The sequence below is a fragment of the Pipistrellus hanaki genome (assembly GCF_964339955.1).
Source record: "Pipistrellus hanaki genome assembly, chromosome: 2".
In the NCBI taxonomy this organism is placed as follows: domain Eukaryota; kingdom Metazoa; phylum Chordata; class Mammalia; order Chiroptera; family Vespertilionidae; genus Pipistrellus; species Pipistrellus hanaki.
In genome coordinates this window covers 176,220,274-176,233,492 of record NC_140504.1, presented here as the reverse complement: position 1 = coordinate 176,233,492, position 13,219 = coordinate 176,220,274, and the positions used below count along the sequence as shown (strand labels likewise).

The window sequence follows — 13,219 nt, the reverse complement described above, 5'->3', positions numbered from 1 at the left end:
ATCTCTGCTACAAAAGGAGACTTTGGGTTTCTTGGCCTAGGACTCCCACCCTCCTAGGGAACATCTCATGCAGCTGCCACATTCCACACCCATCCCCCAATCCCCTGCTCTGACTCAGAGAGCCATTGTGTCCTAAGAGATGGGAAGGCCCAGGCCTGCCTTCGGGAAATAGCTTCAGGACCCTACTGTACCCACGTTAAAGTCACTGGACAGGAACCGAGGTTGAGGAAGTACTCAATAGTAACTGTAAGTGACTGTTACACAAAGTTCTGGATAAATGTGGCTGATGGTATTTTCAATCATTTGCATTTCCTGAGCCAATAGAGTTGAGACGAGGAAAGCATAAGGAAAACCCTGCCAGAGAACAGGACTGACTTCTTGGAAACAGTCACTCCGATTTAGTCTTCCAGGGTAGGCAGAGGCCTCCTCCCCAAAAGTGTTTATAACCCTCAGCATGTCAGTGTCTCCTTCCCATTTCCCTTTTACCTTCCCCCCTCCGCCCACCTCTGTCTGGCCCTTTCTGCTTTCCGGGGAGTTTGTTGTAAGTTGCGGCAGTCTCTAAACTGAGACTTGTTTTCCCAATAAGTCCGTGCTTTCTCCAGCCTTCCTCGTTCCAAACTGAATCATTATCCTCACTAAAAATTTAACACTCCCTTTAAGAAGGTTGCCTTTAGACCAACCTTTTTTTAAACGATGAAAAAGTGAGATTTTCTTAACGTTTTCCAGAGGGAAGCTCACTAGCTTTGTCTGGAAACACATCCAACAAATAATGCTTATTGAAGGAAGGTGCTTAAGGCCAAGTGTCATCCACAATTAAGAATAATTTTTAGCCTTGGCCAGGTAGCTCAGTTAGTTAGACCATCATCCCGATATACCACACTTGCAGGTTTGATTCTCAAGGCACATACAAGAATCAACCAGTGAGCCCTAGCCAGTTTAGCTCAGTGGATAGAGCATCTGCCTATGGACTGAAGTGTTCTGGGTTCATTTCCAGTCAAGGGCACATGCCCAGGTTGCAGGCTCCATCCCCAGTAGGAGACGTGCAGGAGGCAGCCAATCAATGATTCTCATCATTGATGTTTCTATCTTTCCCTCTTCCTCTCTGAAATCAATAAAAATATATATTTTTTAAAAGAATCAACCAATGAATGCATAAATAAGTGGAATAATAAGTCAGTGTTTCTCTAAAATCAATAAAAATTTTTAAAGAATAATTTCTATCATTATAAGTATATACATTTCCCCAAGGAAATGTGTTTAAAATTAAAGCATACTTATATGGCTGGTATGTGTTGTAACTTTCCTAGTAATTTTCAATAGTAGGTAAACCAGGCCAAAGAACGTTTAGAAATGATGTGCCAGACTGGTGTGGCTCAGTGGTTGAGCACCAACTCATGAACCATGTGCAGGTCAGGGCATATGCCTGGGTTGTGGGCTTGATCCCCAGTAGAGGGGTATGCAGGAGGCAGCCATTCAATGCTTCACTCTCACATCAATGTTTCTCCCCCTCTCCCTTCCTCTCTCTCTAAAATCAATAAAAACATATATTTTTCAAAAATAGAAATAAGTGGGGAAGGTTAATGTTGGCCTATCCTACTTCTGTTGTGGGATATAATATGGCTTTATCAAGTTACCTCAGGAATGATATATTCTTACCAACCTATCTCTGGAGAAACACTGAGCATGAGGAAAGGGTTTTTACTCCAACACTGAAGAGTATTCAAGAATAATATAAAAATTATTTCCCCATCAAAGGTTTGAGGCTAATGTTATAAAAGCCATTTATAATTACACAAAAGAAGCAGACTGAAGACCCAGGTAACTTGTGTAACAACATTTTTCAGTCAAAGGACTTGTCCCTTGGTTCCTGATGTGACTCAACTCAGGTGGCACCTCAGCTCCCAAAGCAATTCTCCTCGCTCCCTCCCTGCACAGCTCTCCTGTCTGTGCTGACAGCTGTCCCTCATCTCCTGGGTTTCTTCTGGAGAGAAAAAAAATTACATAGAGCATGGCATAGCCTATAAATAAGTCACTTATTTTCTCTCAAGATGAAACATTTTTTTACAGTTAAACTGTTTATATTTAGTGTCTTTCCTCAGAGGTGGTTGTCCCTGTGGATAACTGAACTCAGTACCAATTGGCAGAATCTTTTTTTCTTTCCACGTGGACAGCAAAAATCTTAGGCCTTATCATGTGTCACCTCTGTCTTGGCCTTCAAGTCTGAACCCACAGTGTGACCCCAACATCTGCCCTTCTCCCCACGCCTACAAGCAGACACAGCTTTATCTGGATTAACTCTGGAAACACAATATAACTGGCCCTGCTTTTGCTATTGTTTTTGTGGATTTAAAGGAAAGGTTCTATGGAAAGTAACCTACAGGGTGAGCTGACCATAAATTTCTAACTGGGCAGGTCATTGTGAGTTGTCATGCCCCACACCTATAACTTCTTTAGTGAAATGTTTTAAGCCAACCCTGTCCATTGTGCATCTAGGTTAACCTTCTGAAGGATGAACCAAGAAAATTGAAGGAGTGAAGTGTTCACAAAATAAACTTACTTATAGCGATGATGATCAGTAGTCTGACAATTCCAAAAGCAGGAATCATTTCTCGAAAATTCTTGCAAAGAGATAAATAATAATTAACATAAGCACTCTATTGGCAAATGAAACCTCAACTGTACTCCCTCTTTATCTTCTTTTTCATGTAGAATAAAGTACCGGTATGTAAAATATTTGAAAAAAAAAAAAGAATATATTTGGGAAATACAACTTTAGTGTGCTTAGAAGAACAAAATTGAAACATGACATTTAACTCCATAATATAAACTAGACACAATTTTACAATATTATCAGAAATGATCTAAATACTGGCGGCCCAGTGCACGGATTCATGCACCAGTGGGGTCCCTCAGCCTGGCCTGTGCCCTCTCACAATCCAGGACCCCTTGGGGGATGTTAGACTGCTGGGTTCAGCCCGGTCCCTGTAGGCCAGGCTGAGGGATCCCACGGGTGCATTCACGCACCAGGCCTCTAGTATGCATATAAGATCTTTGGTTAATCTCTTCCCATCCTCCCCTATCCCTTCTTCCCTCTGAGATTCATCAGTCTGTTCCATATTTCCATGCCTGTTCATTGAGCTTCTGCTCCCTGGTGGTCAGTGCATATCATAACTAGTGGTCAAACAGTCAGGCTTTTATATATATAGATAAGTAATATAAAATTGACATTTAACATAAGATAGATAGATTGATAGATAGATAGATATGCTGTCAAACTAAGTTGGATGAAATATTTCCCGTTTTTTTGGCTTATAGTCATTTGATACTTCTTGATCCTCTTTCCAAGTAGGAGTTAGTAAAGAACTAAAATTTGAATACTACCTTATTTTTTGAGATAATTTAAAATAAATTAAAACACTGGTCAGAAAAAAATGCATCTCAGTCTAGCTTACAGTAACCTCATGTGTTACTAGAGAACAAAGTCAGAAAAACATTGCCACTTTAATATATTAAATTATATCTTCAATCCCTTTCAAGTTATTCACTCTCTTCCCAAGGAGTAAAGATGCTGAATAACTCTGTTTATTCTTAGTAAATTATTTTCAAACTTTGTGACTATGACTTACAATAAGAAATAATTTATATAACAATCCAGTACACACATGAACAGTATTTATTACTGAAATTATTTTTCATTTTTTCTTTTTGCTTAATTTTTCACAACCCTTAAGCTGAGTTCACAACTACTTTGGATTTAAATCCAAAGTTTGAAAAACATTTTTCTAAATGACTTCTTTTTTTTTTTTTTTAACAGTTTTATAATTGTTTCATATTTTTCCTCTTACAGCAAGGATGGGGAACGTCCGGGCTGCAGGTCGTATAAGGCCCACGAAATTATTCGGTCTGGCCCTGCCAAGGCATTTGGGGTGAGCTAATTAGATGTTTGAGCAAATATAGCAGGCTAATTTTTAAGTTGATAATTTTGTCTGGCCCACAAATGATGTTATAAATATCCAAATAGCACTTGGCAGAAAAAGGTTCCCCACCCCTGTCCTGCAGTATTTTTAAAGTACAGATATATGTATATAAGTATAAATAAAATATAAACACTTTATATTTTAAAGAATACCTACATGGTTAAAGGGTTAAGAACTAGACAGGATTTTAGCCTGTTTAAAAAGTGCTTGACATTCCTACATACTATATCATGGAAACATAAAATAGCATGCAAACTTTGGAGGACGATTTGACATTGAAATCCACTTCTAGGAAATTATCCTACAAAAAAAATCACAAAAATGCAAAAAGATACCTGTAAAAGAACATTCTTTATGGTACTATATGTAAATGTGAAAAGCTGCAATCACCCCACATTGTTTTCAATGAAAGATTAAATAAGTCAGGATACAGCTCTATGAAGGGTGCTGTGAGCACTTGAAAAGATTGAGTTGGATTTCTGTGTAATGACATGGGTAGATAGAATACTTGATGTTCAGATTCGGAATACTATAAGGGTAGTTCCATATTTGTATTAATTAATAGGATTTTGAATACATGTATAAGATCTGAAAGAATGTATATTAAGCTGTTAACATACTATATTGGGGATTTTGACTTCTGTCTTTCAATTTAAAATTTTATTTAGTATTCATTACTTTTGATATCGGGGGGAAATAAGATAAAATATGAATGGAAAAAAATAGTGGTCAAAGGAAGATGAGTACTCAGTAAATACTGATAAATGAAGATTCCTATACCAAATAATAGCTTTTTGTTTGTTTTTTTAAAAAGTCCATAGATTCCATTCCCAAAGTTCTTACCACCAGAACATTCATAAAATAGCCTCCCATCAGAGCATAGACTCCTCCTGAAGCACCCACAAGATATTTGAGTGGGTCAAAGATGGAGCTGGCAAGGGATCCTAAAGAAATAAAACACGAAGAATCAGATATGATTATAAGAATCATGGAAGATAAATCTTTCTAATCTAAGGTAAAAGTTTGCCGAGTTTGGGCCATTTAACAAACAACGTATTCACTTTGTCCCTTCGATACTATAAAAGTATAGCTATGTGGGCTAGCCACCTCATTTTTCTGAAACATTGAATGAATGTTCATATGAAGATAGTATAACAATGATAAAAGCACAGACTCCGGAGCCAGAATTACCATTTGTGTGACTTGAGCAAGTTTCTTAACCTCTATGTGCCTTAGTTTTCCTACTTAGAAAATGGGGATATTAATAAGTTGTCAGGGAAAGTAAATGAACTGAAAAATATCAATCAGTTGCCTCCCATACATGTGCATCATCCTTAGAACACTGCCTGAAATGTATTATATAGTACTTGTTACTATTTCAAAACATTCTACATGTTTAGCCCACACTATCAAAATACCTGAGACATGCCAAACACTTTATTTTCTAATAGCTAGCTTTCTCATGGAATCAAGATGTGGCTTCCAAAACCTCTTCAACATACCATTCCATCAGAATCACCAAGCAAGATGAAATCTATTTGCTAACCCAGTGGCCAGCAAACGCCTTAGTCAGCAGAGCGGCAAACGGAAGCTCGAGAGCTCTGTGCTCGTGAGCTGCAGTTTGCCAACCACTCTGCTAACGTAATCTTAGATTGCCTGAACACAAAAACAAAATAAAAAAACAGCCGAAACCGGTTTGGATCAGTGGATAGAGCGTCGGGTCCCAGGGTCGATTCTGATCAAGGGCATGTACATTGGTGTGGGCACATACTCTTTGGGGGGTGTCACAGCAGGAGGCAGCTGGTCGATGTTTCTCTCTCATCCATGTTTCTAGCTCTCCTTCTCCCTTCCTCTCTGTAAAAAATCAATAAAATATATTTTTTTAAAATAACAAACAACAAAAATGATATTCAACACAAACTTTAAGATAATCTCTCCACACTTCTTAGTTCCATTATTTGGTCTCTTGTTTTTGAGGCCCGCCTTCAATCCTTAGGATATAATATAATACCTACTTTGTATAAGAAAGATAAAGTATATGACCTTAGCAATCTTACAAATAGATAAGCAAACAATCATAAAATGCAGAATACAACAACTACAATTTTTTTTTTTAATTTTCACCCAAGGATATGTTTATTGATTTGAGAGAAAGAGAGAGAAAAACATCAATCAGTTGCCTCCCATATGTCCCAATCTGGGAGTGAACCCACAACCTAAGCATATGCCCTGACCAGGTATTGACCCGCAACCTTTTTTTTATACAAGACAATGCTCCAACCAAGTCACCGGCAGGAAATGATTTTTTTTTTTAATGTAATAAATTTGCTATAGAAGCACCTAGAAAGGAATGACTTTCTCAGCAGAGGGGTATAGGCTGTGCTACTCTGAGAAGATAGTTTTTTTTTTATTAAAAACTGAAGAATCTTTAAAATGTGGACAGGAAAAGTAAAGGAGAAGGTATTCAGAATGTAGGGATCTAGAAAAGCAGAGACATAGAAACAAAGGTATACAGATAATGATAAGTTCAATGATAAGTTCAATAGAAAGTTCAATAGATTTAAAGCAATGGTTTTCGACTTATAGGTAGAGCTACAGTGGTTCATCTTAATCATATAAGAAATTTATTTTTTAAATACATATACAAATGTCCACTTCTGGCCATCATGGAGTCCCAAGGTCAGGATTTACCCCTCCACTTGAAATAACTAAAAGCACTGGAAAGAATGTATGAAACAATGGTCTTCAAAGTACTGGGTATCAGATAGCAAAGGTCAGTGAACCCTGAGAGATACAAAATAAATGAGATGAGTTGTCTGATTGCCCAGCTTACTGCCTGAAGAAATATGACAAGCTGCAGTGCATGGAAGGGAAAACCAAGTAAATCTCAGTAAACTTTAAGTTGATGAATTAGAGTTTAGAGTCCAGAAAGACCTAGAGTTCAAAGGACAGCACCAGAGAGGAGAGACCTACATGGAGAGAGAACTCCAGAGAGGAGTATGTGAAGAAATTATCCAAACCAAGGAAAGAATTACTAGAAAGGAATAGAGAGAAGAGTACCTCTTGCTCACCTGCGACACTAAGTAACTTTTCAAACTAGAAAATGTCATAGTTCATGGGGCATTTGAGGAAAGAACATAGTAGTGGGGAATAATTAGCACTAAACATGACTCAGAAACATAATTTTACCTAGCAAATTTCACCAGAAAGGATCAAACTGCTACTAAGTAACTGAGTTCCAGAACAAATCTAAGGAATATTTATAGGGATACAATAATATCCACCTTTCAAAGGTAAAATGTATAGCATCCAAACAAAAATTGTCTGGAAAACAGTAAAATGTGACCCATAATAAGGAGAACAATATAAAACCTACCCAAATTGACACAGGTATTAGTAGTTAAGGGAAATAAATAATTATTACAACTATATTCTATATGTTAAATAGAGACATATAACATATAAACAGACTCAAACTTCTAAAGATGAAAACTACAATGTTGAAGATGAAAAAATAAACTTGTTGAGATTATTGGCAGATTACACATTCCAGAAGAAAAGATTAGTGAACATGAAGACATGGCAATAAAACTATCCAAAATGAAGCACAGAGAAAAATACTTTTTTGCTAATCCTCTTCTGAGGATATTTTTCCATTGATTTTTAGTGTGAGTGGAAGGGAGGGGGAGAGACGAGAGAGAAACATCGATGTGAAAGAGACACATCGATTGGTTGCCTCCTGCACATACCCTAACCAGGGCCAGGGATCAAGCCTGAAACCAAGGTATGTGCCCAGGAATCAAACCTTGGACCCTTCAGTCTATGGGTCAATGTTCTATCCACTGAGCCAAATTGGCTAGCACAATCTTTTTTAAATATATGTTTTTATTGCTTTTACAGAGGAAGGGAGAGGGATAGAGAGAGAGAAACATCAATGAGAGAAACATCAATGTTCTCCCACACACCCCCTACTGGGATTGAGTTTGAAACCTTGGCATGTGCCCTGACTGGAAATCAAACCCGTGACCTTTTGGTTTATGGGTTAGTGCTCATTGGAAACAATGCAAATGAGAAAACAATAGGGTAACATCTTTAAAGTACTAAAAGAACAATACTGCCAAGTTAGAATTCTATACTTAGTAAAAATTTAGGGTGTTCCAAAAAAAAAAAAAAAAAAAAAAAAAAAAAAAATATATATATATATATATATATATATATATATATATATATATATGTATACACACTTTGAATTATTAATTCCAATGGTTTAAATCTGAAAAGAAAAAAAAAACACCATCAATTGAGCTATCAAAAAATATATGTGTGGCTGGCCAATGTGGCTCAGTGGTTGAACATGGACCTGAGAACCAGAAGGTCAGGGTTAAATTCTGGTTAGGGCACATGTCTGGGTTGCAGGCTCAATCCCCAGTAAGGGGAGTGCAGGAGGCAGCAAATTGATGATTCTATCTCTCCTTTTCCCTTACTCTCTGAAATCAATAAAAACATATTTTAAAAATAAAAGTATGTGTATACATTTTTGAAGATACCTTAATATACTTCAAAATTAAGGCAAAATGAAAAAATTTTTCAGTTTTACAGAAACTGAAATAATGGATGACCAGCAGACCCATATTACAAGAAATGCTAAAGGAATCTTTAGGCAGAAGGGGAAAGATACAGGTGGAAACACAGGATTGCCCAAAGGAATGAAGAACACTGGAAATGATAGAAACATGGGAAAACATACAAGTTTTTTTCTTATTTAAATCTCTTTAGAGAATAATTGGCTAATTAACTGTCTAACTCCTAGAAATAATAAGCGAATTTATCAAGGTTGGAGGATACCAGATCAAAATGTAAAAAATCAACTATATTTCTATGTAATAGCAATAAAGAATCAGAAATAGAAATCTTTAAACAGTGCTATTTACAGTATGCCAAAAACATGTGTACACGTTGTTATATGTCAGTTACACATCTCTGAACAGAAAAACAAAAAACAGATGTCAGGGCCATATCCCAGAAATTCTGACTCAGTAGCTTTGGGTGGGGATCTGAGTAGCTTCAGTTGTAATAATCTCTCCAGGTGGTTCTGATGATTAGTCAGATAGGGGGTGGGGAGTGGGAAGAAGACCCTGGGCTGTGGGGCAAAATAGGCAAAGCAAAAAAGACAATGGGCAGGAGGGAATTTTGGAGATGATGGATATGTTTATGGCATAGGTGATATTTTCATGGGTGTATACTTATCTCCAAATTCTTCAAGTTGTATTCCATTGAATATGTACTAATTTTTGTATATCAATCAAACTCAAAAAAGATTTTTAAAAAACATACCAAGTCTTCCTATAACCTCTTCACATTTAATTTATTTTTTAAAATATTAGTAAAGAAGTTCATTCTTTATCCAAAAGAAAAAAGGCAAAGGGCAGGCAGTGTAGGGTAATGAAGAGCAATCTTGGACATTTCAACTTTCTTTTGACCGCTGGAAATGGCCTAGGTCACATAATATGACCTATGTTACAACTAAAAGCACTGGACACAATATATGAAACATGGTTTGAGGAAGGTGACCGAGGCAGCGGTGTGAAAGACAGACCAGAACAATCAAGAAATACCTGCCAAGAAGCTGTTGCAAAAATAGGCAAGAATCTGAACAGGTTATTCATGTTTTCTCTCTTCTCTGCAAATGGGGCAGAGCTGATTCCACAGGTTGAAATCAAACTGTAGGGGAAAGGAGAGTGTAGATGCTGGAGCCAGGCAGGGCCTGATGTCACAAAAGGTCAGGAAAAAGGTGTATTCAGGAACAGAAGTAGAAGATGGAAGAACAGGATCCACCTAAGTAGGAGGGAAGTAGGATGGGGAGAGATGTCAGTAAGCCTTGCAAGTCTATCTCATGACTGCTTCCTGCTCTCCATCCCCACTGCTCTAGGACATTGGTCGGCAAACTGCGGCTCGGAGCCACATGTGGCTCGTGAGCCGCGGTTTACGACTTTATTGACTAATAAGTTTGCCAACCACTGACCTAGACTCTCAATTCCAATTAATTACAGGCTGTTGTTGTTTCTTGTGATTAAGCCCCTATCTAGGAATCTAGCAAAGTTTTGATTGGTTAAAAAAAAGAAAAGAAAAGAAATTTCCTAGCATTGTCATGGGTCAGCTTGTGTCCCCCCAAAGATACGTGGAAGTCCTAACCCCCAGCACCTCAGAATATGACCTTATTTAGAGATATGACGCGCCCTAGCCTGTTTGGCTCAGTGGATAGAGCGTCTGCCTGCAGACCAAAGGGTTCCGGGACCCATTTTTGTCAAGGGTATGTGCCTTGGTTGCAGGGTCCTCCCTGGCCCAGGCCCTGGTTGGGTTCATGCAGGAGGCAACCAATCGATGTGTTCCTCTCACATTGATGTTCCTCTCTCTGTCTTTCCCTCTCTCTTCCACTCTCCCTAAAAAATCCCACGGAGCCCTAACCGGTTTGGCTCAGTGTATAGAGCCTTGGTCTGCAGGCTGAAGATTCCGGGTTCAATTCCAATCAAGGGCATATGCCTGGGTTGCAGGCTTGATCCTACTGGGCATGCAGGAGGCAGCCAATCAATGATTCTCATCATTGATGTTTCTATCTCTCTTTCTCTCTGAAATCAATAAAAATATATATTTTTAAATTTCATTGGAAAAAATATTCTCAGGAGAGGAATAACAAACAAACAAAAAAAGAAATACAATTTTTGCAGATGTGATTAGTTACAACGAGGTCATACTGGAGTAGAGTGAACCCCTAAACCAATATGACTGTGTGTTTATAAGAAGGGACAGGGACACATGAAGGAAGAACACCACCTGACAACGGAGGCAGAGGTTAAAGTGCTGCAGCAGCAAAACAAGGAATGCCAAGGACCAACGGCCGCCACCAGAAGCTAGAGAGAGGGGCAAGGACGGATTCTCTCTGACAGATTTCAGAGCAGGGAGCATGGCCCCGTTCACACCTTGATTTCAGACTTCTACCTCCAGAACTGTGACACTGCCGTTCTGTTTTATGCCACTATTTGTGGTACTTTGCAATGACAGCACTGAGAAACTAATACAACCACCCGCTGTAATATAGGTATATGTACTACTTACACTAATACGGTTTTTTAAATATATTTTTATTGATTTTAGAGGGGAAGGAAGAGGGAAACAGAGATAAAAACATTAATGATGAGAGAGAATAATTAATTGTCTGCCTCCTGTATGCCCCACACTGGGGATCAAGACCGAAACCCATATATTCTGACCGGGAATCGAACTGTGACCTCCTGGTTCATAGGTCGGTGTTCAGTCACTAGGCCATGCCAGCAGGGCACTTACATGGTTTTTTAAAACACAAAAATCGAATTTTAAAGGATGTGACATATTGATTACATAATATTTTTAAATTATTTTTACTTCATTAATGGTATTGAGCCATAAAAAGACATGGGGCAACTTAAATACATTTTACTAAGTGCAGGAAGCCAATATGAAAAGGCCACATACTATATGATTCCAACTATATGACATTCTTTTTTTTTCTATATTTTTATTGATTTTTTAAACATTTTATTGCTTTTTTAGAAAGGAAGGGAGTGAGATAGTTAAAAACATCGATGAGAGAGAAACATCGATCAGCTGCCTCCTGCACACCTCCTACTATGGATGTGCCCACAACCAAGGTACATGCCCTTGACTGGAATCAAACCTGGGACCTTTCAGGCCACAGGCTGACACTCTACCCACTGAGCCAAACCAGTTAGGGCTATATGACATTCCTGATAAGGCAACACTATGGAGACAGTAAAGACAGTAAACAAATCAGTGGCTGCCAGGAGTTGTGGATGGGGGAAAGGATGAATAGATAGAGCACAGACTTTAGGGCAGTGAAAATACTCTGTGCGATACTGGGATTGATACATATCAACATTTGTCCAAAACCACAGAATGTACCACAACAAGAGTGAACTCTAATTTTATGGACTTGGGTGATTATGTTGTGTCAATGTAAGTTCATCAGTTATAAGGAACTAGAGGCCCAGTGCACAAATTTGTGCACCAGTGGGATCCCTTGGCCTGGTCTACAGGATCGGGCCAAAACCAGCTCTCCAGCATCCCCTGAGGAGTCCCAGATTGCAAGAGGGTGCAGGCCAGGCTAAGGAACCCCACCGGGGAAAGACAGGAGAGGTTGGTCAGCCAGGGAGGGACTGTAGGCGGGCTACAGGGCATATCCCACCCATCTCCCTCAGTCAGTCCCGATCGGCCAGACCCCAGCAGCAAGCTAACCTACCAGTCCCAGCATCTGTCCCCTGGTATTCAATGCACATCATAACAACTGGTCAACTGGTTGACTATCTGCCCCCAGGTGGTCAGTGCACATCATAGCGAGCAGTTGAGCAGTCTTAGCATAGCATTAGCATATTACACTTTGATTGGTTGAACGGCCGATCAATCTACCAGACACTTAGCCTATTGGGCTTTTATTATATAGGATGCACCACTTTGTTGGGGAATGTTGAAAATGGGAGGAAGCTATGCATGTGTATAGGAGACAGGGTGTTTGGGAAATCTTTGTACCTTCCTCTCAATTTTTCTGTGAACCTAAAACTGCTCTAAAAAATTTCATTAGCCCAACTGTCTTGGCTCGGTGGTTGAGCATCAATCTACGAACCAGGAGGTCACAGTTCAATTCCCAGGCAGGGCACATGCTCGGGTTGTGGACTCAATCCCCAGTGTGGGGCATGTAGGAGGGAGCACATCAATGATTCTCTCTCCTCATTGATGTTTCTGTCTCTCTATCCTTCTCCTTTCCTTTCTGAAATAAATAAAAATATACATTTTTTAAAAATGTCTTTAATTTTTGAAAATGTTTCAATGAAGTTATTAAATAAGCTTCACTACTTTTTAAAATCCTGGTTAAATATCATGACACAGAAATACAGATACAGTAGTTCCCCCCCTCCCCTTATGTATGATTTCACTTTCCACGGTTTCAGTTACCCACAGTTCAAAAATGTTAAATGGAAAATCCCAGAAGTAAACAGTTCTTAAGTTTTAAATCAAGTGCCATTCTGGGTAACATGATGAAATCTCATGCCATTCTGCTCCATCCAGCCCAGGATGTGAATCATGCCTTTGTCCAGTGTATCCACACTGTACATACGGTACAATATATTTTGAAAGAGACCACATTCTCATAACTTTTATTACAGGACATTGTTATAGTTGTTGTATTTCAT

At 38.7% G+C, this 13,219-nt stretch overlaps 1 protein-coding gene and 1 long non-coding RNA gene across 5 annotated transcripts in view; one reads left to right on the top strand and one right to left on the bottom strand.

The window, feature by feature from the left end:
* Positions 1 to 13,219, bottom strand: part of RHBDL2 (rhomboid like 2) — a 92,901-nt gene that overhangs the window by 2,959 nt on the left and 76,723 nt on the right. For all 4 annotated transcript variants that reach the window (XM_084873283.1, XM_084873284.1, XM_084873282.1 and 1 more), the window contains exons 5-6: positions 4,821 to 4,921; positions 2,558 to 2,618 (exon numbers count right to left, since the gene is read on the bottom strand). In XM_084873283.1, the coding sequence (XP_084729409.1) occupies positions 2,558 to 2,618; positions 4,821 to 4,921 (162 nt within the window). The remainder of the gene's footprint in view (positions 1 to 2,557; positions 2,619 to 4,820; positions 4,922 to 13,219) is intronic.
* Positions 1 to 13,219, top strand: part of LOC311617101 — a 54,973-nt gene that overhangs the window by 19,324 nt on the left and 22,430 nt on the right. The gene's annotated exons all lie outside the window — the stretch shown is intronic.